The 24,588-nt window shown below is 49.4% G+C and overlaps 1 protein-coding gene across 4 annotated transcripts in view; it reads right to left on the bottom strand.

Moving 5' to 3' along the window:
• phf6 (PHD finger protein 6) overlaps positions 1-24,588 on the bottom strand; it is a 121,189-nt gene that overhangs the window by 64,037 nt on the left and 32,564 nt on the right. The window contains exons 1-5 of one of the 4 annotated variants that reach the window (XM_070882933.1): positions 12,620-12,706; positions 10,196-10,359; positions 9,862-9,963; positions 3,965-4,098; positions 3,809-3,855 (exon numbers count right to left, since the gene is read on the bottom strand). In XM_070882933.1, the coding sequence (XP_070739034.1) occupies positions 3,809-3,855; positions 3,965-4,098; positions 9,862-9,963; positions 10,196-10,336 (424 nt within the window). In that variant the 5' untranslated portion in view covers positions 10,337-10,359; positions 12,620-12,706. Of the gene's footprint in view, positions 1-3,808; positions 3,856-3,964; positions 4,099-9,861; positions 9,964-10,195; positions 10,360-11,952; positions 12,222-12,364; positions 12,707-24,588 lie in introns of those variants that run through there. The other 3 variants (XM_070882932.1, XM_070882931.1, XM_070882930.1) reach the window with 3 other exon arrangements.

The following is a 24,588-nucleotide window of genomic DNA, read 5'->3' as shown; positions in this document are numbered from 1 at the left end:
CTATTACATGTATATAAAAATTCATTGGAAAAGGGAATAGTGCCAGAGAACTGGAGGACAGCTAATGTGATTCCGATATTTAAAAAGGGAGCTGGAACAAGTCCAGGGAACGATAGAACTATATCAGTGGTAGGAAAGCTCATTGAATCCTTACTCAAAGACATAATAGAAAAATATCTAGGGCCCAAATTTGGCCCTCCCGTTTTTTCAGCGCACTTGTGTGAGATGCGCCGACTTCCTACGATCAAAACAGCGGCAAAAAGATATCCCGGGATGCTGGCCACTCTGCCGACTCTCCCGGGGCTTGGCGTAGCATGGCGAGTCCACTGGGGGGTGAAGCTAAGGCCCTGCGCCTATGAGAGTGCCGGCAGCTGTCCGCACGTGCAGCAGAGCGGTCGTGAATGCGCAGTAGCTGCTCCCACGATTGTGATGATACGTGCCTGCAGTGCCGGACCCAACGCGTCCCACCTCTAACCCGGCCCAAGTGGCCTGCTGCACAGGCCGGCCACGACCTTCCTGCTGAGGGCTACAAGAAACCGGTCGGTGTGGGGAGACGGGGGGGGGGGGGAAGAGAGAGAGACTTTTCATCGGCGGGGTGGGGGGGGAAGAAAGAGAGGAGTTTTGATTGGGGCGGACGGGGGGGGGGGGAGGGGGGTGTAAAAGAGTTTTGATGGGGGGGGTGGGGAGAGAAAGAGGAGAGGAGAGTTTTGATAGGGGGGGGGGGAAGGAGAGGAGAGGAGGAGAGTTTTGATGGGGGGGGTGGAGGGAGAAAGAGAAGAGGAGAGTTTTGATGGTGGGGACGGGGTGGGGGGAAGGAGAAGAGTTTTGATGGGGGGGGCGGGAAAAGAGGAGAGGAGAGTTTTGATCGGGGGGGGAAGGAGAGGAGAGTTTTGATGGGGGGGGCGCGGAGAAAGAGAGGAGGAGAGGAATGTTTTGATGGGGGGGGGGGAGAGAGAAGGAGTTTTGATGGGGGTGGGGAGAGAAGGAGTTTTGATGGGGGTGGGGGGAGGAGAAGGAGTTTTGATGGGGGTGGGGGGAGGAGAAGGAGTTTTGATGGGGGTGGGGGGAGGAGAAGGAGTTTTGATGGGGGTGGGGGGAGGAGGAGGAGTTTTGATGGGGGAGGAGTTTTGATGGGGGAGGAGTTTTGATGGGGGAGGAGTTTTGATGGGGGAGGAGTTTTGATGGGGGAGGAGTTTTGATGGGGGAGGAGTTTTGATGGGGGAGGAGTTTTGATGGGGGAGGAGTTTTGATGGGGGAGGAGTTTTGATGGGGGGAGGAGTTTTGATGGGGGGAGGAGTTTTGATGGGGGGAGGAGTTTTGATGGGGGGAGGAGTTTTGATGGGGGGAGGAGTTTTGATGGGGGGAGGAGTTTTGATGGGGGGAGGAGTTTTGATGGGGGGAGGAGTTTTGATGGGGGGGAAGGAGAAGAAGTTTTGATGGGGGGGAAGGAGAAGAAGTTTTGATGGGGGGGAAGGAGAAGAAGTTTTGATGGGGGGGAAGGAGAAGAAGTTTTGATGGGGGGGGAAGGAGTTTTGATGGGGGGGGGGAAGGAGTTTTGATGGGGGGGGGAAGGAGTTTTGATGGGGGGGGGGGAAGGAGTTTTGATGGGGGGGGGGGGAAGGAGTTTTGATGGGGGGGGGGGAAGGAGTTTTGATGGGGGGGGGAAGGAGTTTTGATGGGGGGGGAAGGAGTTTTGATGGGGGGGGAAGGAGTTTTGATGGGGGGGGGAAGGAGTTTTGATGGGGGGGGAAGGAGTTTTGATGGGGGGGGGGAAGGAGTTTTGATGGGGGGGGGAAGGAGTTTTGATGGGGGGGGGAAGGAGTTTTGATGGGGGGGGGAAGGAGTTTGATGGGGGGGGGGAAGGAGTTTTGATGGGGGGGGGGGGAAGGAGTTTTGATGGGGGGGGAAGGAGTTTTGATGGGGGGGGGGGAAGGAGTTTTGATGGGGGGGGAAGGAGTTTTGATGGGGGGGGAAGGAGTTTTGATGGGGGGGGAAGGAGTTTTGATGGGGGGGGAAGGAGTTTTGATGGGGGGGGGAAGGAGTTTTGATGGGGGGGGAAGGAGTTTTGATGGGGGGGGAAGGAGTTTTGATGGGGGGGGAAGGAGTTTTGATGGGGGGGGAAGGAGTTTTGATGGGGGGGGAAGGAGTTTTGATGGGGGGGGGAAGGAGTTTTGATGGGGGGGAAGGAGTTTTGATGGGGGGGGAAGGAGTTTTGATGGGGGGGGGAAGGAGTTTTGATGGGGGGGGGGAAGGAGTTTTGATGGGGGGGGGGGAAGGAGTTTTGATGGGGGGGGGGAAGGAGTTTTGATGGGGGGGGGGGAAGGAGTTTGATGGGGGGGGGGGAAGGAGTTTTGATGGGGGGGGGGAAGGAGTTTTGAGGGGGGGGGGGGAAGGAGTTTTGATGGGGGGGGGGGAGGAGTTTTGATGGGGGGGGGGGGAAGGAGTTGATGGGGGGGGGGAGGGGGAGTTTGATGGGGGGGGGGGGGGGGGTGAGGAGGGGTTGGTAGCAGTGTTATGCGCACGATGGTTTAGGTCGGGGCGTCGAGATGGGTGATATAGGAAGAAGGGAGGTGGTACTTCCACTTTTTATTTGGATATTTTGAAAAAATAATGTAAATATGTTTTGTCTCTACTTTTATTTTTGTAGTTTAAGCTTCCATGAATGCTTCTGTTGTATAGTAAATTAACTTGGTGAAGTTTGTCATATGTTGCCCTGTAGAGCTGTTTGATCCTGTTCACATTCGTTCGTCAAGTCATTAAGTACCTACCTGCGCTGATGTGTTAACTTTCCCCAAGGGATTTCTGTGCGACCACAAGTGGCCACGTACACTGGTCCATGTTAGTTTGGAGCAACTGTTTGGAGCTGTCCAATCTGGCTTAAATGGCCAAAACGGGTGGAGGAGGCTGATAACTCCACCTTTTGAAAAAAAAAAATTAAACTAAAAAAAATCCTAACTTGCTCACTTACACTGGCGCAAATTAAATGCGCAGAATGGGGATTTTTAAGATACTCCAGAAAAATCAAGTTGCTCCAAAAAAAAAAGAGCAACTCCTGGGCAAATTTGGGCCCAAATGAAACTGCAAATATAATAGTTAGCATAGATTTCAAAAATGGAAGGTCATTGCTGACCAACCTTATTGAATTCTTAGAAGTACTAACAGAAAGGGTAGACAAGGGTAATGCAGTGGATGTAATATATTGATTTTCAAAAAGTCTTCAAGAAAGTACCACTTAACTAAGGTCAGAACATGTAGAGTCGGGGACAAGTATCTGAATGGAAAGCAAGCGGTCTACAAAACAGGTGTGGAACATAAACAACAGCATGGACCAGTTGGGCTGAATATCCTGTCTGTGCTGTAAATACTGTACAATATAATATGATGCAATATGTGAGCTTCATGAATTGACGAGCCAATTGTTCATGCTTCCCACTTGCTCAATATATCCTCCACAAGGTCAGGAACACCGCATCACTCTGTAGCTAACTGCTGTACAGCACAGGTGCTATCAGCAGAAAGTCCCCTTTCAGCAGACAAATTGTACTGGAACTCAGCTGAGGCATTTCACGGTAATAAGTTTATTACTATGCAGAAGCTAGTAGGACCATTTTTGCCCTGTAGAAATGATTGCCCTTCGGCTGATCAAGTACCAGATCAACAGCAGCTGTACAGATGCCTGCAACACATCCCGGCCCAACCAGACGTCAGTGACCAGGTTAGACAGAAAACTTAGTCGGAAGGAAAAGAAAACGGATTCAAGTTGGTGAACAACTTAATGAATTGTACAGATTTACTGTGTGTCGGTTACCTTCACTGGAATCCTCTGCACCTTCTTTGTGTTTTTGACAGAGAATCCTGCCAAGAAAACGATTTGAAAGTAAATATTAACATTTCATCTTACGGACAGTTAAACAACAGCTCACAAACAAATCTGCAATAAGTAGGAGTAGCGTGGTGTACGTACAGATATATTCCCTGTGATGGGTCTTCTTTTATTTGAGCCTTGTCGAGCTTTGCACAGTAATAGTGATATGTTCTTGGACAAGTTTTTACGTCACATCCAATAGTCGCTCCTGGACGGTGACAGCAAGAGCAGCTCTGTAGCAGGAAAGATGAGACAATATTAATTTGTAAATACCTGTACTGCTGGTCTTTCATGTATGGATAAAAAAGCGCTTCACTACAAAGGCAAAGAACAGGACCGCTCAGAGTGTTCCTTTAACTTATTTTTTGCCAATCTGGTCTTACCCTCTCATGCTCCACTGAAAATAGAGACTCCTGCCCCAAGTGCTCATTCTTCATGCAAAAGTCTAAGCTGTGTCAGCAAGCTACCTGACTTGGGATTATGGAAATTACAACACGGATTAGGGCTAAAGCTCGTGTGGAGGATAAACATCACCAGCCCATGGTGGTATTTATTCTCCACACGAGCTGTAGCCTTAATGCTGCTGCCAACCCTGTTCCCAGATCGCTAACTTTTAACCATCAATCGATCCCATTAAAAGTTGACAGTTGCTGCTTCAATTGCTAACTCTAAGTACAATCTACAGACACTCAACCCTTTGTGCTAAAGTTTCTCCTCTCTGCTCTGAATCTTAATCTAGTTAATCTTGCATCTATGCGCCCTTTTTCTAGGTATCACAGCTGAGACCAATCTTGTTCAAACCCAACAATTACACGTGTACAGCAGAGGCAAGAACCTGTGTTAATTCGCCCACTCTCCCGAGCCCAGGGCGATAAGGCTGAGATCAGCTAACCCATCACAGTGTGAGGTGAACCTGGGGCCTTCTGGGCTATATGGCTCAAACTGTGTCAGGTCAACCATCAGGGAGTACAAGTGAAACTGGCATTTATATATTGCCTTGCACAACCTCAAGACGTCCCAACGCACTTCACAGCTAATGAAGTACTTTTGAAGTGTAGTCGCTGTCGTAATGTAGGAAATGTGGCAACCATTTTGCGCACAAAAGCTCCCACAAACATCGTGATAATGACCAGATTTTTTTTTTTTTTTAAAGTAAAATTTTGTTCTGGGATGCGGGCATCGCTGGCAAGGCCGGCATTTATTGCCCATCCCTAAGGTGGCGAGCCGCCTTCTTGGTCCGTGTGGTGAAGGTGCTCCCACAGTGCTGTTAGGGAGGGAGTTCCAGGATTTTGACTCAGCGATGTTGAAGGAACGGCCAATATATTTCCAAGTCAGGATGGTGTATGACTTGGAGGGGAACATGGAGGTGTTGATGTTCCCATGTGCCTGCTGCCCTTGTCCTTCTAGGTAGTAGAGGTCACAGGTTTGGGAGGTGTTGCCAAAGAAGCCTTGGTGAGTTGCTGCAGTGCATCTTGTAGATGGTACACACTGCAGCCACGGTGCGCCAGTGGTGGAGGGAATGAATGTTGAAGGTGGTGGATGGGGTGCCAATTAAATGGGCTGCTTTGTTCTGGATGGTGTCGAGCTTCCAGACAAGTGGAGAGTATTTCATCACACTCCTGACTTGTGCCTTGTAGATGGTGGAAAGGCTTTGGGGAGTCAGGTGAGACACACTCCATATCCAGCCTCTGACCCGCTCAGTATTTATGTGGCTGGTCCAGTTAAGTTTCTGGTCAATGGTGACCCCCAGGATGTTGATGGTGGGGGATTCGGCGATGGTAATGCCGTTGAATGTCAAGGAGAGGTGGTTAGACTCTCGTTTGTTGGAGATGGTCATTGCCTGGCACTTGTGTGGCGCAAGTGTTACTTGCCACTTATCAGCCCAAGCCTGAATGTTGTCCAGGTCTTGCTTCATGCGGGCATGGACTGCTCCATTATCTGAAGAGTTGCGAATGGCACTGAACACTGTGCGGTCATCAGCGAACATCCCCACTTCTGACCTTATGATGGAGGAAAGGTCATTGATGAAGCAGCTGAAGATGGTTGGGCCTAGGACACTGCCCTGAGGAACTTCTGCAGCGCTATCCGGGACTGGGATGATTGACCTCCAACAACCACAGCCATCCTACTTTGTGCTAGATATGACTCCAGCCAGTGGAGAGTTTATCCGATTCCCACTGACGAGTTTTACTGGGGCTCCTCGATGCCACACTCGGTCAGTCGCTGCCTTGATGTCGAGGGCAGTCACTCTTACCTCACCTCTGGAATTCAGCTCTTTTGTCCATGTTTGGACCAAGGCTGTAATGACGTCTGGAGCTGAGTGGTCCTGGCAGAACCCAAACTGAGCATCGGTGAGCAGATTATTGGTGGAGTAAGTGTCGCTTGATAGCACTTTCCATCACTTTGCTGATTAATGAGAGTAGACTGAAGGGGCGGATATTGGCCGGATTGGATTTATCCTGCCTTTTGTGGACAGGACATACCTGGGCAGTTTTCCACATTATCGGGTAGATGCCAGTGTTGTAGCTGTACTGGAACAGCTTGGCTAGAGGCGCGGCTAGTTCTGGAGCACAAGTCTTCAGCGCGACAGCTGGGATGTTGTTGGGGCCCATAATCTTTGTTTTAGTGTGGTTGATTAGGGATAAATATTGGCCAGGACACTGGGGTGAACTCCCTTGCTCTTCTTCCAATAGTGCCATGGGATCTTCTACATTCAATCGAGGGGGCAGGCAGGGCTTTGGTTTAACATCTCACCTGAAAGACAGCACCTTAGACAGTGCAGCACTCATTCAGTACTACAGAGTCAGCCCAGATTTTTGTGCTCAAGTTTCTGGAGTGGGACTCGAATCCACAACCTTTTGACGCAGAGGTGAGAGAGCTGCCCAACAAGCCAGGACTGACAGTTTCCAAAATATAACACGATATTTATAAAGTCACCAATAAAATTAAGTTAAGGAAAATCAGTGCTCCAGAAGAGGTCTGGCCTGGCCTTGTGGCTCTAAATACAGTGAAACATTTTACCCAAATTGCTAATCTGTTCTGGATGAGTTTCCTTATTAACTTCCTTAGCCAAATTGAGGGAGCTGTTTTAGTTTGGCTTTATTCAAACGTGACGCAAGTGCAAGGTGAGCCAGCGAGTGTTGCTCTTCACTGGCACAATGGAGCTACTTCATGTTACGTAGGTTTGGTGGAGCTTTATTCTTCCAACTTTCCCCTGTCCACTTCTGCTGGGCTCCTGCTGGAAGTCAAGACCCTGCTTGTCTCTCTTCTAGTGGTCATTCCGCACTTGTGAGCCTCAGCAGTGATGTTGGCAGACTATTTTTTCAGTCAAGAGGGCAGCATCCTGCCACCCTGAATCTGTTCTCAGCCAGTGCCCATCTGTGTACTGCCAAGTTTCAGGATGTTTTGACCAGTTTGCCACAAAGCATTGAGAAAAAAGTAACTTTCAATGCTGTTTTTAACAAGCAATCTGTAGTCTCATGAGTTTAATAAAACGCACCTAGATTAAATATGGATAGTGTTAAATGGAAGCCAGAGACTAAACAATAAGCAATTTGTTAGCTTGTTAGGTATCCAGAAAAACACCTCTCGCCCTTTGATTGCTGTTGGTCTTTAAGGCAGGGGATAAGAGGAGAGGTGGGGAGTCAAAGAGAGGGGCTTTTGGGACAGCAGGGCTGCAAGGACAGTCAATTTTCTCAAGGTAAATCTATGAAGGCCATGGTGAGGTCAGGTTAGAAATGCTGGAGGATAGTAAAAAATCTCGAAGGGGCAGAGGCCAGGGGGCGTCGGAAGCCGGGGGTTTGGGGGGGGGGGGGGGGGGGGCATGGAGGAGCAGAGGGGTCAGGCCCAGAGATGGAGCAGCATGGATAAGACCAAGGGAAGGCACAGCACAGGGCAATAGCGAGGCTGTGAGGTGGTGAGGCTGTGAGGCTCACATTGCGGACTATAAATTCCACGTAGAGAGGGGTCCTGTGGGAAGGAGGACAGCAGGAGTGTGTGTGTTTGTGTGTGTGTGTGTGTGTATTGGCACATGCGGCGGAGCCTGGTCTCCAGTCGTCTTGGATCCCCTTGCCACTGGACCAAGACCTTGCTCCGTCAAGCCCGTGAGGTGGCTTATGTGCAACGACCACCCCACGGTAAAATAATTCACGCACCGGCATCTTCCCCTGTTTAAAATGAGTTCATCAGTCATGAGTACTCATTTTTAGTGTGGAAGCAAGTCATCCTTGGCCCCAAGGATGATGTGATGATGATTACACAAATATAAATTATACAGAGTGAAAATGATCATAACTGTTGCTCTGTGCATTTCACCTCACTGTGAAATAAAGCAGCTTCACGATTTGAACCAAGCATCCTCTAGTATTAACTTGGTCTGCCTTCGGAGAAATTGAAGAAATACACATGCAAAAAGACACGAGTACCCAGTCCAGTTCACAGGAGAATACTATGATTAATATCCCGGGGTTATGCTATTGCGCATGCAGAAAGAGCATAGCGCGAGTCAACTCAAGACTAACAGACTACCGAGGGGAGTGACTGATGCCACAAACCGAGACAGCATCCACGGGAGACCTAAATGCGCACTCTCCAAGTCGGAGTCACTGGATGGGTACAGGATTGGGTATATTGGCTATTTGCCCTTCCTCGCTAGGCAAGCAGTGCTGGGGTTAATCATGGCACCCCAAATATACCTGGGTAAATCAGAAATCTCCGCAGAGACTGAGAATGAAACCTGGCTCCTTCAGGCTAGTATACATTCGTGCGACACCATGAGGTGACTTTACCAAAATGCCAGAGACCGGGCAGTTGTGGTTGCATAGTACAGGTGCCCCGCGAGAAATTGGAAATCAGGACGGGAGAGTGGAGAGCACCAGTTCCAACTGTCATAGGACAGAGAGTGGAGAGCACCAGTTCCAACTGTCACAGGACGGGAGAGTGGAGAGCACCAGTTCAAACTGTCACAGGACGGGAGAGTGGAGAGCACCAGTTCCAACTGTCACAGGACAGAGAGTGGAGAGCACCAGTTCAAACTGTCATAGGAGCATCCAGTCGTGCCCTGGTAACTGCCCCCAAAGGAAGTGGAGTGTGGAAAATTGCACTCCACTTCCATTGAGGGGTGGTAAGGCCAATTCTGCCGCGGGAGCAGGACTTCCACGCTGGGGGCTAAAATTCCCTGCCCCATAAGGTTACCGCCCCCAAGATGGGAGCCTGCGCAGGGAGGCAGAGGGAAGATGAGGGGAGACGGGGCCGGGGGATGGAGGGGAGAGCGGTGGAGGTGGGGGACGGAGAAACCCAGGGCGGGGGACAGAAGGGGCCACATTGCAGCGAAGGTCTGGGGGGGCGAAGTGTGTTGGAGGGGCAGGCCTAGAGGCTCTGTGCCTCGGTGCGGGGAGTGTTCAGAGTGGGGTGGATGGGTTGACTGCGCAGATGGCGGTTGGTGGATGTGGTGTGGTTGGCATCGCGGGGGCGTGGCTCCGGGGTGGCCGGGGCTGGAGGCTCGACATCCGGGGTTGTTCGGCATTTGGGAAGGATTCTGACGGGACGGGGCGGGTTGGGTGCGGGGGGAGTGTTCTCGGAGCTGGGGTGTGGCACGCTCTTGGGATGGGGGGGGTGGGCTGTTTGGGGCTGGGAGAGACTTCTTCACTCGGGGAGTTGTTGGCCTGTGGGGTTCCCTGACAGAGTTGTTAATGCCAGTTCATTGGATGTGGTCCTTGCGGCTGGGGGGGGTCGGGGGAGTGTGGTGGGGAGGTGCTGGGGTGGGTGATCAGCCATGATCTTGTTGAATGGCGGTGCAGGCTCAAAGGGCCGAATGGCCTACTCCTGCACCTATTTTCTATGTTTCTATGAAATTACAGGCACTGATAAAAAGCAAAACTGTAGCCACTCTTCCTCCAGAGATTCTGTACATATTTTACACAAATCATGGTCATTGGCACACAAGTCTCAAAATCCACCACAGAATGTCACAAAGCAGAATTCTCAAAGCCACATACCAGTTTATTGCCCCTTTTTATTTCCTTCTTGATATCTTCAAGCAAGAAGCCTCCAAGAGTCTCATTCTCAGAATGAGAGGTCACTAGAGCAGATGAAAATAACTAGAAATAAGAAAAAGTACTATCAGCTTGCTGCAGTAAAACATTACAATCAACATGCTATCCTCCTGCAGAATCCGCCAGGAATACAAAACGGAAAATCTCCAAATTTGGGTTTAGTGAACGTTTGGTCCACGATCCCGTGGGAGTCATGGTGTGTGGGAGCAGAGAATTTGAAGGCGGGGAAGCATTGTTAGGTTGGGGCTCCAGACAATTGCCAGTTCTCTTCACTTACCATACATCTGTGATGTGCTGCCATCTTCTGGCTTTGGGCTACTAACAACTGGCCACAATGTTCCTCTTTATTTAGTTTACAGAAGGCACATTTTGGTTGCCTCGAACCCTTTCTCTTCCCCTTGGAATCAGTCGCCATCATTCAAATTGTCCTCAAACTGGAATCTTAAATAAAGTAAATAGAAAGATGTGAAGTGAATGATTGGAATGGATTGGCAAGATTAGTTGGCACATTTATAAGCTTAGACCTTTTTAGCATTTACAGTATCAGGCTGGTAAGTGCAGAGTTTAAAAAATTCTAATGTAGTAAAATGGTGGGAAATTCTTTGAACAGAAACTAGTAACGAGATATAGAACGTCATCATGCTTAGTCAGTTCCACTGCACACAATTTTTTTTTACATATCGGAATGCATTGAACAAAATCCAAGCAATTTAATGTTCTGGTTGGAAATGCTGAGTTATCTTTTTAAAGTGCTACGGTAATTTAGAATTGCAGAATGGTTGCAGCACAGGAGGCCACCATTTGGCCTGTCGAGCCCGTGCTGGCTCTCAAGCGAGAGCACTTCAGCCAGTCCCACTTCCCCACCCTTTCCCCACAGCCCCGAGAGTTTTTTTCTTTCAGGTACTTATCCAATTGAAAGTCACGATTGAATCTGCCTCCACCACCCTTTCCGGCAGTGCATTCCAGATCCGAAACCACTCGCTGCATAAACAAGTTTTTCCTCGTGTTGCCTTTGGTTCTTCTGCCAATCACCTTAAATCTGTGTCATCTGGTTCTCAACCCTTCCGCCAATGGAAACAGTTTCTCCCTATCTACTCTGTCCAGACCCCTCATGATTTTGACCACCTCGATCAAATCTCCTCTCAACCTTCTCTGCTCCAAGGAGAACAACCCCAGCTTCTCCAGTCTATCCCCGTAACTGAAGTCCCTCATCCCTGGAATCATTCTTATGAATCTTTTCTGCACCCTCTCGAAGGCCTTCACATTCTTCCTAAAGTGCGGTGCCCAGAATTGGACACAATAATCCAGTTGTAGCTGAACCAGTGATTTCTAATAATTTCCACGGTTTGTACTCTATGCCTCTATTTATGAAGCCCAGGATTCCGTATGCTTTTTTAACGGCTTTCTCAACCTGCCTTGCCACCTTCAGTGATTTGTGCACAAATCCCCCCCCAGGTCTCTGTCCATACACCCTCTTTAGGATTGTACCCTTTAGTTTATATTGCCTCTCCTCCTTCTTCCTACCAAAATGTATCACTTCGCACTTTTCTGTCTGCCCATTCCACCAGCCTGTGTGTTCCTGAAGTCTATCCCTTTCCTCACTGTTCACCATACTTCCAAGTTTTGTCATCTGCAAATTTTGAAATTATGCCCTGTACACCCAAGTCATTAATATATATCAAGAAAAGCAGTGGTCCCAGTACCGACCCCTGGGGAACACCACTGTATACCTTCCTCCAGTCGGAAAAACAACCGTTCACCGCTATTCTGTTTCCTGTAACTGAGACAATTCCGTATCCATGCTACCACTGTCCCTTTTATTCCATGGGCTTCAACTTTGCTGCCAAGCCGATTATGTGGCATTTTATCAAATGCCTTTTGGAAGTCCGTATACGCATCAACCGCATTACGACGATTGCCTTTAACAAATTCCCGCTGGCTTTCCTTAATAATCCACACTTGTCAAAGTGACTTGTTAATTTTGTCATGGATTATCGTTTCTAAAAGTTTCCCCACTACCGAGGTTATACTGACCGGCCTGTAGTTGCTGGGTTTATCCTTTACCCTTTTTTGAACAAGGGTGTAACATTTGCAATTCTCCAGTCCTCTGGCACCAGCCCCGTATTGAAGGAGGATTGAAAAATTTAAATTTTTCTTGAGGTATCAAGTCCATTATAATGATGTTACCAAGATCAACACTATAATCTTGTACAAAACAGGAAATCACAATCAATATTTAGATAAGATTAACATTTGATTGGATCTCCCTGCAGATATCATACAGCTAATTAAAACATTGTGCACATCTGCAATTAATTTAAAACTGAACCAGAACTGAAGTTTCCAACGATTAAATATCCAAAAGGCAATTTCAATCTGATCCAGCAAAGTCAACAGCATCAAAAGGCTTCCAAATATGGTAGCACAAGCACCAATCTACACATACCACTAAGCAAGCTACAGATAAAAATAACTAGGCAAATGGTAAAGTCACACCACAGTGGCACACGTGTTCTTCTGAGATTAATGTTTCAGAACAGAATGTCAGCGCAGCAATTGGAGAGTTCCTTGAACATCGGGATTTAAAACTGCTGTTACACAAGTAATCGGAAGCAGAATGCAACACCACTGAAAACCTCGGCCAATGTAATGACTGAAATCAGTAATCATATCTGCATTCAGTATGGGAGCTCTGCTTAACTGCTTCAAGTCCTCAATGCAAACAGGGTGCATTTGGTGATATTCCACTGATTTTCTTTCCCTCCGACATTGGGGAGGCATTGCATCTTGCAAGTGTATCTAATTTATATTAAATCACAAATTAACAGGTGGGGTGGCAGGTGCTGCAAGAAAATGCAACATCTTTTGTCATGCGTACAAAAACAGGTGTATCCACTCGGCTGGGACTTGTGGGCAGTCTATGCGACATAAAGACAGGATGAAGCACGAGATTAGTGGTTTATTTAAAAAAAGATTATCTGCATTCAGCATCTACTGAACTGTTAGATGTGATCCTCTCACTCCACTCTGCTGTTTCATTCTCCTCACCCCAATTATTTTACCAGCACCACCTCGGCGCAATTCTTGAACTTTGGAACACTTTTGCACTTCCTGCAATTTCCATCCCCGACAGGTATATGAAGGTTCGCAATGTGACACGGGAAACTATAGTCTTGTCTTTTTCAGCAGTAGTGTCTGAGTTCATGTTCTCCAAGGAGGGACAGACATATGTTTTCAAAGGAAGTTTAAAAAGCTCAATTTCACTATTTTTCAAAGAATAATAATGCTTAGTGTATTGAATATTGGGAAGACCAAAGCTATTGTTTTCGGTCCCCGCCACTGTCATGCATGTACATTCTGTTTGTAGCCACCAGATGGCATCATTGTTGGAGGCCACTGAGCAACACGCACATGGTGCTGCTCAGGTATAAAAGGCCAGCCATTGAGAGAGTCAGGCACTTTAGGCCTAACTAAAGCAGAGTCAAGGTTGTACCTTGTGTCAAGTATTCAACTAGCATTGTAACCCATGTATAATCTGACCAAAGTTGTACACTGTGAGAACACTGACCACTAGGTGGTGAACTTGTGGGAGACACTCCTAACCTAGACCTTCAGATATAAAAGGGGAAGCTCCACCCACTACCTGCACTTGAGTGCTATGAAATAAAGGACAGGTCACAGACTGACCACCTCTCAAGCATGGGCCTCGTGTGCATTTATATTGTATAGTAAGGACGTATCAATGGCGACAAGAAACTGGGATTTAAACCACGCGAGCATGGGCACCAGCAAAACAGACGAGAGGTACTGTGTTAAGGAATGGTTGGGACAGAGAGTCAACATTGTTAAAGCAGCACATAGTTCTCCAGGCAGACAAGGGCAGTCGGGTATGCCCCAACATGTAGTCGAACCCAAAAAGTAAGTTCGACAGAGACAAAGGCAAGCTGAACGACGATTCACGCCATTGCAAGGGACAATGCAGCCAGTAATGGGGCCATCAACACCTGTTAATGGCGCATTCAAGGACAGTCACAGGGGCAGTCAGGGACGATCGACTGGCAAGGGACCTTTTGTTTCAAACAGCAGCTCATGCTGGAGGCGTGGAGGCACACACTCAGCCGGAGTTTGCAGAGGTGAGCAAAATACCTGCAGAAATTGCAGAAATGAACGCTGGGGGAAATCGCTGGAAGCTGAAGTTCAGCGAGTTCATGTGGAGCACGTATACAGTTCATACACCAGGACGCCACCAATAATGATGAAAGTGCTCCTCGATGGCATCCCAGTATCAATGGAGCTAGACACAGGGGCCAGCCAGTCCCTGATGGGTATCAAACAGTTCGAAAAGTTGTGGGCGCCCAAGGCCAGGAGGCCAAAATTATCGGCGATTGACGCACAGCTACGGACATACACAAAGCAGATCATTCCGGTGCTAAGCAGCGCCACGGTAGTCGTGACCCACAAAGATTCGGAGAACAGGTTGCTACTCTGGGTTGTCCCAGGGGACGGTCCCGCACTACTGGGGTGGAGTTGGCTTGCTGTCATGAACTGGAAATGGGGCGGTGTCAATGCAATTTCCTCTGTGGAGCGAGTATCATGCTCACAGATCCTGGACAAATTTGAATCATTATTTCAACCCGGCATTGGCACTTTCATGGGGGCCAAGGTTGTGATTCACATAAACCCGGACGCCAGGCCAGCACACCACAAGGCCAGAGCGGTGCTGTACATAATGCGGGAAAAGATAGAAGGCGAATTGGACCGCCTGCTGAGGGAAGGCATCATCTCGCCAGTCGAATTCAGTGACTGGGCGAGCCCGATTGTGCCGGTGCTCGAGGCGGATGGGTCGGTCAGGATATGTGGCGATTACAAGGCCACCATCAATCGGGTATCACTCCAAGACCAGTACCCGCTACCGAGAGTGGAGGACGTCTTTGCGACGCTATCCGATGGCAAAATTATTTCAAAATTGGACCTGACCTCAGCTTACATGACCCAGGAGCTGGCGAGTGAGTCGAAGAAGCTGACCACCATCACGACATACAAGGGGTTGTTTGAGTGCAACAGATGTCCGTTCGGGATTCGCTCGGCCGCCGCGATTTTCCAACGAAATATGGAAAGCCTCCTCAAGTCGATTCCAGGGACGGTGGTTTTTCAGGACGACATCCTCATTACGGGTTACGATACTGAAGAACACCTCCACAACCTGGAGGAGGTGCTACGCAGACTGGACCGGGTAGGGCTGCGACTGAAAAAGGCGAAGTGCGCCTTCCTAGCTCCAGAGGTAGAATTCCTGGGGATGAGGGTAGCAGCAGATGGGATCAGCCCTACTGCGTCCAAGATGGAAGCGATCCAGAGCACCCAGACCCCGTAACACGACAGAGCTGTGTTCATTCCTGGGGCTCCTGGACTATTTTGGTAACTTTCTTCCCAAATTGAGCACGCTGCTAGAGCCACTACACGTGCTCCTACGCAAAGGTCGCGAATGGGTCTGGGGGGGGGCGGGGGGGACAGCCAGGAAAGGGCTTTTAATAGAGCACGCAATTTGCTATGTTCCAACAATCTGTTAACGCTAAATGACCCATGTAAGAAACTTGTGTTAACGTGCGATGCGTCGTCCTATGGTGTCGGGTATGTGTTGCAGCATGTCAATGCCAAGGGTCAGTTACAGCCGGTAGCTTATGCCTCCAGAAGTCTGTCCCAGGCAGAAAGGGGCTACGGGATGGTAGAAAAGGAGGCGCTCGCATGTGTATATGCTTTAAAGAAAATGCACCAGTACTTGTTTGGCAGGAAATTTGAGCTGGAGACAGATCACAAACCCCTAACGTCCCTTTTGGCCGACAACAAGGCCATAAATACAAACGCATTGGCCCGCATACAGAGGTGGGCACTAACATTAACCGCCTATGACTACACAATTCGGCACAGAACGGGCACCGAAAACTGCGCCGATGCACTCAGCAGGCTCCCACTAGCCACCACTGAGGGGGCTACCGAGCATGCTGCTGAGATGGTCATGGCTGTTGAAGCTTTCGGAAGCGAAGGCTCACCCATGACAGCCCGTCAGATTAAAGTCTGGACAAATAGAGACCCGCTATTGTCTCTAGTCAAGAAATGTGTCCTGAATGGGGACTGGGCAGCCACGTGCAGGGCATGCCCTGAGAAATTCAAACCATTTCACAGGCGCAAGGATGAACTCTCGATTCAGGCCGATTGCCTACTGTGGGGAAACCGCGTAGTCATGCCCCAGATGGGCAGAGAGATGTTCATCAGAGAACTCCACAATGAGCACCCGGGCATTGTCACGATGAAGGCAATTGCCAGGTCACACGTTTGGTGGCCAGCGATAGACACAGATCTGGAGCTTTGTGTTCGCAGGTGCAACACGTGCGCCCAGCTGGGCAATGCGCCCAGCAAAGCCCCCCTTGGCCCCTGGCCATGGCCCACCAAGCCTTGGTCACGCATCCATGTGGACTACGCAGGTCCTTTCATGGGAAAAATGTTTTTGGTTGTAGTAGACGCCTACTCCAAATGGATCGAGTGTGACATTTTAAATTCAAGCACATCCTCTGCCACGGTAGAAAGTCTACGGGCAATGTTCGCCGCCCACGGTCTACCGGACATCTTGGTCAGCGACAATGGCCCGTGCTTCACAAGCACTGAATTCCAGGACTTCATGGCAGGCAATGGAATTAACCATGTTAGAACGGCACCATTCAAGCCAGCCTCAAACGGCCAGGCGGAACGAGCAGTGCAGATAATCAAACAGGGGATGCTCAGAATCCAAGGGGGTTCCCTACAAAGACGCTTATCACGCCTCCTGTTGGCCTACAGATCCCGACCACACTCGCTCACAGGGATTCCACCCGCAGAGCTGCTAATGAAAAGGACGCTCAAAACCCGGTTATCCCTTATGCACCCCACCATGAAAGAAATTGTCGAGAGCAGGCGCCAGTCACAATATCACTACCATGACAGGAATGCGAGGGCGCAATGTATTGATGTAAATTACCCTGTTTTTGTCCTCAACTACGCTGCAGGGCCCAAATGGCTCGCAGGCACTGTGATTGCCAAAGAGGGAAATAGGATTCTGGTAGTTAAACTTACCAATGGACAAATCTGCCGTAAACACGTGGATCAAACAAAAAGGAGGTTCAGCAACCCCGTAGAAGAAGCAGAGGAAGAACACGATGTCGAGTTCACTCCACCACAGGTGACCGAACACAGGAACCAAAGGGAGGAGAGCCCAGTCACTGTGGGCAGTCCGGACAGGCCTGAGGCACCGCAAACAGCAGACACTCAGGTCAGCGTCCAACAACCGGAGCCCCAACTCTGGTGGTTTACACTCCCTTGTAGAGCGCCTGAGAGACTCAACCTGTGATCCCAATAAGACTTTGGGTGGGGGGGGGGGGAGGTGATGTCATGTATTCAACCAACATTGTAACCCACGTATAATCTGACCTAAGTTGTACACTGTGAGAACACTGACCACTAGGTGGTGAACTTGTGGGAGACACTCCTAACCTAGACCTTCAGATATAAAAGGGGAAGCTCCACCCACTTCCTGCACTTGAGTGCTATGAAATAAAGGACAGGTCACAGACTGACCTTCTCTCAAGCATGGGCCTCGTGTGCATTTAAACTGTATAGTAAAGACGTATCACCTTGCTTAGTTAAACAGTACTCAGTTTGAACCCTTATTGCATACTTAACAGCCACAAACTCTGTTCCCGAGCCACTGACTCCATCCCTCTCCCCAACTTCTGTCCGAGGCTGAACCAGACTGCTCACAACCTTGGCATCATATTTGACCATGAAACGAGCCCCTCACTGTCTCTGTAATCTCCTCCAGCCCCACAATGTGCAGTGTCTGGGATGACCATATCTGAATGCTTACCCTAGAGATCAAGGTTTCATAGTTTGAGGAGCAGTTGGGAACATTCCAACACAGAGGGGGCTGAAGGGTTCCTGGAACACACAGTAACCTGTGGACAGAGTTAGTGAGGAAGGAAAGTGAGTGTCCATCCATTGGGGCAGGAAGTGGAGGCAAGACACAGTGAGGGATTCCCCTGAGAGTGCTGAACTGACAGATAATCAACAGCGAATACACGTAATGAAAACGTTTCGGAAGGCAACCACACCAAAATCAGTGGCTGATAGAGCGAGGGGTTTTCCTGGAGGGACACAATGATGTGCAGAAACATTAAAGTAACAAGGGATTCCATAGTAAGGAGAATAGGATACGCTTTTATAGCTGCAATCCAGAGCCACAAATAGCATGTCACTTCCCAGATGCCAGGGCAAGGGATGTCACGCAACGAGTGCTAAAGATTTTGCAGACAAATGGATCACCATCGTTGATCTGGAATGCACTGTCTGAAATGGTACCAGATTCAATCGTAACTTTCAAAAAGAATTGGATAAATATTTGAAAAGGAAACATTTGCAGGCTATGGGGAAAGAGCAGGGGGTGGAACTAATTGGATCGCTCTTTCAAGAGCTGACACAGGCATGATGGGCCGAATGGTCTCCTCCTGTGCTGTACAATTCTATGAGTTAAAGGCTTCAGTTATGAGACAGACTAGAGAAACTAGCTCTTTTCTCACGAATAGAAGATCTGATGATAGTGTTTCGATAAGGTAAATGAGATTAATTATTTCCATTAAGCAGATACACCAGTTCGGTATTTCCAGTATTTATTTTTGTAAGCATAAATTTCAATGCATGACCAAAACAAAGGAGATTTTATTTTTACATAAAGGGCTATTAAGACATGAAATGGCTTACCAGAAAGAGTGGTGGAAGAAACAAGTGGATTGGCTTTAAAAGGCAAGTGGATAAAAATTTGACCAAGAATTTGAGTGTGGGGAAAAGACCAAGTGCATTGCTGCTGGGTCACAAAACAGCATGTAGGCCGGCCCCAAGTTTCCCCATGATTTGCTCCTGATTTTTAGGAGCAACTGGTGTAGAACGGAGTATCTTAGAAATCGGAATTCTCCACATTTAGTTTGCTCCAGTTCTAGTCAGGTAGAACAGTTTCACTTTGGAACAGAATTTTATTTTCCAAAAGGGGGCGTATCCGGCCACTTACGCCTGATTTCAAAGTTTTGTGAGTGAAAACTTACTCCAAACTAACTTGGAATGGAGTAAGTGAAGATTTTTGTACGCTCGAAAAAACCTTGTCTACACTTTAGAAAATCAGGCGTAGGTTACAAATTAGGCGTAGGGAACGAGGTGGGGGGGGGGGGGGAGGAGGGGGAAGGGAAGTCATTAAATTCTACAATCAATCCTTAGTTATACTTATACAAATAAATCCAACCTGAATAAAAATTTATAAGCAAAGAAAAGATTAAATAAACCATGTTCCTACCTGTGTGAAAGTGCTTGAGGCAGGCCTTTCATGTTGGAGTGGCGTCAGTGTCTCGATGGCAGCGGCAGCAAGCTTCGAGCTGAGCTGCAGTGCTTGAGGCAGGCCTTCATTCTCTTCGTGGCTGGCCGCGAAGCAGCAGCACCGGACAGACCCGAGGCCATTTGGCCATGAGATATCAGCGGCGTCAGTGGCTGGCCGGCAGCCGAAGAATCAACGCAGGACACACGCAGCTCATTAAGGTTCTTGAGGCCATTCGTCCTCGCTTTAGGGGCGGCGTCAGTGGCTGGCCGGCAGCCAAAGATACAGCAGCAGCCTTCGAGCTGTGAGGGGGACTGAGGCCATTTGGACAGGGTGAGGCAGCCACATCGACAGTTTTATATTTAAATTTGCAGAATGGGTGCTGCATTGTCAACACCATGTATTATTGCAAAGTTGAATTGGCACTCTTATTTCTCCAAACACACAGTCCTTAATTTGCATGCACCAATGCAGCATCGGTTCTGCAAGTTTAGCAGTGAAAAGCTGAACTCACTGATTTCAGCAGGTGATTTATTCAGCAGTGCTGCTAAAAGCACTCCCTCACACACAGAAATATCAAAAAAAATTAAATTACAAACCTTTGCAGGGGTCCAAGAAACAAATCTTCACTTTTTCTGCAGTATTTTAAAAAATGGCCGAGTGCCAATGTTTGTGTGAGACTGCGCGTGCGCGCACGCTCCAACGCGCACGTGCAGGGTTGCCGGCATCACGAAGGCTAATTTAAATTGTACCCGCCCCCTGCTGCTTAGAAAATCGGCGCGAGTGTTAGGCTCCGCCCCCTGTGCGAAGAGCACGCCGCGCCAAGCAGACATCGAGCTCCAAGGAGCTTGAGAATATCGGATTTTTTTTTAGGCGCAGTTTTCGGCGCGAAAAACAGGCGCCCAGCTCGGAGGTGCGCCGTTTTCGCCGCGGCACGAAACTTGGGGCCGTAGAGTGCAAATGTGAATGAGCACAGGATAGCCAATAAGTCATGTAGGTTAAGCCATCAGTGGAAATTTATCCTTACGTCCACAAAATAATGTGTAGTATTACAGTTTTACCATGTTTGTATTTTATGTTCAGTTATCATCATCATAGGCGATCCCTCGAAATCAAGAAAATCTTGCTTCCACTGAATTCTCAGGTGGCTGCACAGTCCAATACAGTCTCTGTCATTGGTGGGACAGTCGTTGGAGGAAAGGATGGGTGGGGCGTCTAGTTTTCTGCAGCTCCGCTTGTTTTCTGCATGCTCTCGGCAACGAGACTCGAGGTGCTCAGCGCCCTCCTGGATGCACTTCCTCCACTTAGGGCAGTCTTGGGCCAGGGATTCCCAGGTGTCAGTGGGGATGTTGCACTTTATCAAGGAGGCTTTGAGGGCGTCCTTGAAACATTTCCTTTGCCCACCTGTGGCTTGCTGCCGTGTAGGAGTTCCAAGTATAGCGCTTGCTTTGGAAGTCTCGTGGTGGGCGTGCGGCCGATGTGGCCCGCCCAACGGAGCTGGTCGAGTGTGGTCAACGCTTCAATGCTGGGGAGGTTGGCCTGAGCGAGAACACCAACGTTGGTGCGTCTATCCTCCCAGGGGATTTGCAGGATCTTGCAGGCGCAGCGCTGGTGGTATTTCTCCAGCGACTTGGTGTCGACTGTGTATGGTCCACGTCTCAGCCATACAGGAGGGTGGGTATCACTACAGCCCTGTAGACCATGAGCTTAGTGCCAGATTTGAGGGCCTGATCTTCGAATACTCTCTTCCTCAGGCGGCCGAAGGCTGCGCTGGTGCACTGGAGGCAGTGTTGAACCTCGTCGTCTGCCCTTGCTGATAATAGGCTCCCAAGGTATGGAAAGTGGTCCACGTTGTCCAAGGCCGTGCCAGGGATTTGATGACGGGGGGGGGGGGGGGGGGGCACAGTCCTGTGTGGTGGGGTCAGGTTCGTGGAGGACCTTTGTCTTCCGCATGTCTAATGTAAGGCCCATCCTTTCGTACTCCTCGGTGAAGATGTCGACGATGGCTTGGAGTTCAGTCTCTGAATGTGCGCAGGCGCAAGCGTCAGCGTCGTCCGCGTACTGTAGTTCGATGACATAGGGTGGGACAATCTTGGATCTAGTCTGGAGGCGACGAAGGTTGGACAGGTCCCCATTGGAGCTATAGTTTAGTTCCACTCCAGCGGGGAGCTTGTTGATAGTGAGATGGAGCATATCAGCGAGGAAGATTGAGAAGAGCTTTGGTGTGATGACGCAGCCCTGCTTGATCCCGCTCCGGACGTGGAATGGGTCTGTGGTGGATCCGTTGGTCAGGATCATGGCTTGCATGTAATCGTGGAGCAGGCGGAGGATGATGACAAACTTTTGGGGGCAGCCGAAACGGAGGAAGATGCTCCATAGTCCCAGGGTTGGTGCTGTTAGCTGCATTTCTCTTGCAGTTGTCGCGCAGTGAAGATCATGTCTGTTGTACCCCTTAGTGGATGAAATCCACATTGTGACTCTGGGAGGAGCTCTTCATCCACAGGGAGAAGGCGATTGAGGACTGTAGCGATGACTTTCCCAGTGGCCGACAGCAGGGAGATTATTCTGTCGTTGCCGCAGTTGGACCTTTTTTGAAGATGGTCACGATTACGGCATCGCTAAGATCTCCTGGCAGGCTCTCCTCCTTCCAGATGAGAGAGGAGGTCATGCATTTGTGCCTCTCCGCCATACTTTAGTGCCTCAGCAGGGATTCCATCTGCTCCTGATGCCTCTTGAGCTGACAGATGGCCTTTTCTACCTCGTGCAAGGCTGGGGTTTTGCCGAGATGGTGGCGGGTAGCATGCTGCGGGATGGAGTAGAGGACATTCGAGTCAAAGGCAGAGTCTCGGTTAAGGAGATCTTCGAAGTATTCCTTCCAGCGGGCCCTGACTGCCTCTGTGTCCTTGAATGTCTCCCCGTTCTTGGCCAGCAGTCGGGTGGGGCCTTGGGCTGCAGGTGGGGCCTTGGGCTGCAGGTGGACTTGACTGCGTTGAAGAATCCTTGCACGTCATGGCTGTCGGCCAGCTGCTGAATCTCCTGTGCTTCCTCCACCCACCATCTATTCTTTAGGTTGCGGGTTTTTTTTATTGGACCTCGGCCTTCAGCCATCTGTAGAGCTGCTTTGCTGCTCCCGAATTGGGTTGCTGCTTTAAGTTCAGAAATGCCCTGCGTTTGTGGTTTATTAGCTCCTGGATCTCCTGGTCATTCTCCTGGTGTTTCCTGGTCGAGTGTGCGAGCATCTCTTCGTAGGCGCTGGTTATGGTGGCCTTGAGGACAGACCAGGCACTGTGGGCACTCTGTGTCTCGGGGTCATTGAGGGTCGCCAGGTTGGCAGTGAGGCGCTGGCTGGATAGGGCTCTCTTAACTGGGTCTTTTGAGTGTCCTGACATTAATTTTTCTGCAGCATTGCTTCCGTTGCCGTTGCCGCTTTGGGGCTATCTTAATGTTGATGACGGAACGGATTAGCTGGTGGTCCATCCAGCAGTCATCAGCTCCTGTCATGGCATGGGTGATGCGCACGTCCTTGCGGTCCCTCGCTCGGACGATGACATAGTCGAGCAGGTGCCAGTGCTTGGAGCGAGGGTGTTGCCACGATGCCTTGTACTTGTCCCTCTGGTGGGACAAGGTGTTGGTGATGACAAGGTCATGTTCTAGGCATTTTGTCACAAGCAGAGTATCGCTGGAGTTGGTTTTCCCTATCCCCTCTCTGCCGATCATGCCTCCAAGAGGCCTGTGTCCTTACCAACTCTGGGGTTGAAGTCGCCAAGGAGGATCAGTCTGTCGTTCGTAGGGATGTGCAATAGGGATTGTTCGAGCCTGAAGCAGAATTCCTCTTTGGCCTCATCTGTTGCATCGAGTGTTGGGGCGTACGCGCTGATGACTGTGGCGCACTGGTTCCGGGATAGGGTGAGTCGGAGAGTGAGACGTTTGCTGATCCCGCAGGGGGAGTTTGAGGCGGTCGACCAGCTCGTTCTTGATGGCGAACCCAAGTCCATGGAGGCAGCATTCTTCTGGTTTGCCTTTCCAGAAGGTACAACCTCCACCTTGTTCCTCGAGCTGGCCTTCCCCTGCCCATCGATTCTCGCTTAGAGCGGCGATGCCGACGTCAAAGCGTCTGAGTTCCCGGGCAACTGTGTCAGTGCGGCATTCCGGTCTGTCGCTGTTGGGGTTGTCCATGAGGGTCCTGACGTTCTAGGTCCTGAAGTTAATTTTCAAGGGGTGAAAGATGCTGGTGCACGAGTTCTTTTAACGCGGGGTGACCGTTGCACACCAGCTACCATGTGGGCCGAGCACAGCAAGGTCTTGGTCTAGTGGCAAGGGGGTCCAAAACGACTGGAGACCAGGCTCCACTGTATGGGCCCAGTTGCCTACGGTAGGATGCGAGGCGTAAGCTCGGCGCTGAGCAGCACCCTTCGGGAAGATGGTAAGAGATCCGAGGCGTGGAAAGTGGGGCTGAGAGATCTGAGGTCAGCAAGGAACAGTATAAAAAGAGGGGGCTTGGTGCTGTCTTGCTCGGAGTGCAGCGGCAGGTCAGAGTGCAAAGGTAAGAATTTGGTAAGTGAGAGAACGTTAAGGGTTAATCCCTTTTAAGCCATTTCAAGGTTGGTATAAATTACTAGTGACAATTTCTAATTGTTTCTAAAGGTAAAATAAGATTACAAGTTTAAGAAAAACTGCAATATTAAACAGATAGGATTCTTGTAGGTTTAAGCAGAGACAAACAAGCAAGCTAGCTCAGTTAATTGGACAGCTAGTAAAAAATGGTTCCCTAAATAGGCCAGTGGTGAGTCAGCAAGGAACAGTATAAAGAGGGGGCTTGGTGCAGTCTTGCTCCGAGTGCAGCGGCAGATCAGAGTGCAAAGGTAAATGTTCGGGCAAGTGGGTGCAGGTGGTGTTGCTTTGTCTTGTTTTCCCCACCAGTGCTGACTCCCTGACCTGGCAGGAAAAGAAAACGAAGTGTGACATCACAGCAAGAGGTTCAGGGACGTCTGAGCGGCCTATAAAGGCCAGCCGGTGCAGCTGCAGCAGGGAGAGAAGGCAAAAAAGTAAAAAGAAATCAAAAGGTGACGTCACAGCCAAAGGGGTAAGTGATTGGCTGGTGATTGATGAGTAATTTTTTCTTTTTTTTTCTTTTTTCTTTTCTTTATCAGTAAGTAACCTTGATCATTATTGTTGCCAAATTAAGTTAATCTAGGGGTTAAGTCATGGCAGGAGAGCTCAGACATGTGTTATGCTCCTCCTGTACTATGTGGGAAGTCAGGAACGTTTCCAGTGTCCCTGACGAC

Source organism: Pristiophorus japonicus, chromosome 6 (genome assembly GCF_044704955.1).
Source record: "Pristiophorus japonicus isolate sPriJap1 chromosome 6, sPriJap1.hap1, whole genome shotgun sequence".
NCBI lineage: Eukaryota > Metazoa > Chordata > Chondrichthyes > Pristiophoridae > Pristiophorus > Pristiophorus japonicus.
This window is presented reverse-complemented; position numbering and strand designations above follow the sequence as displayed.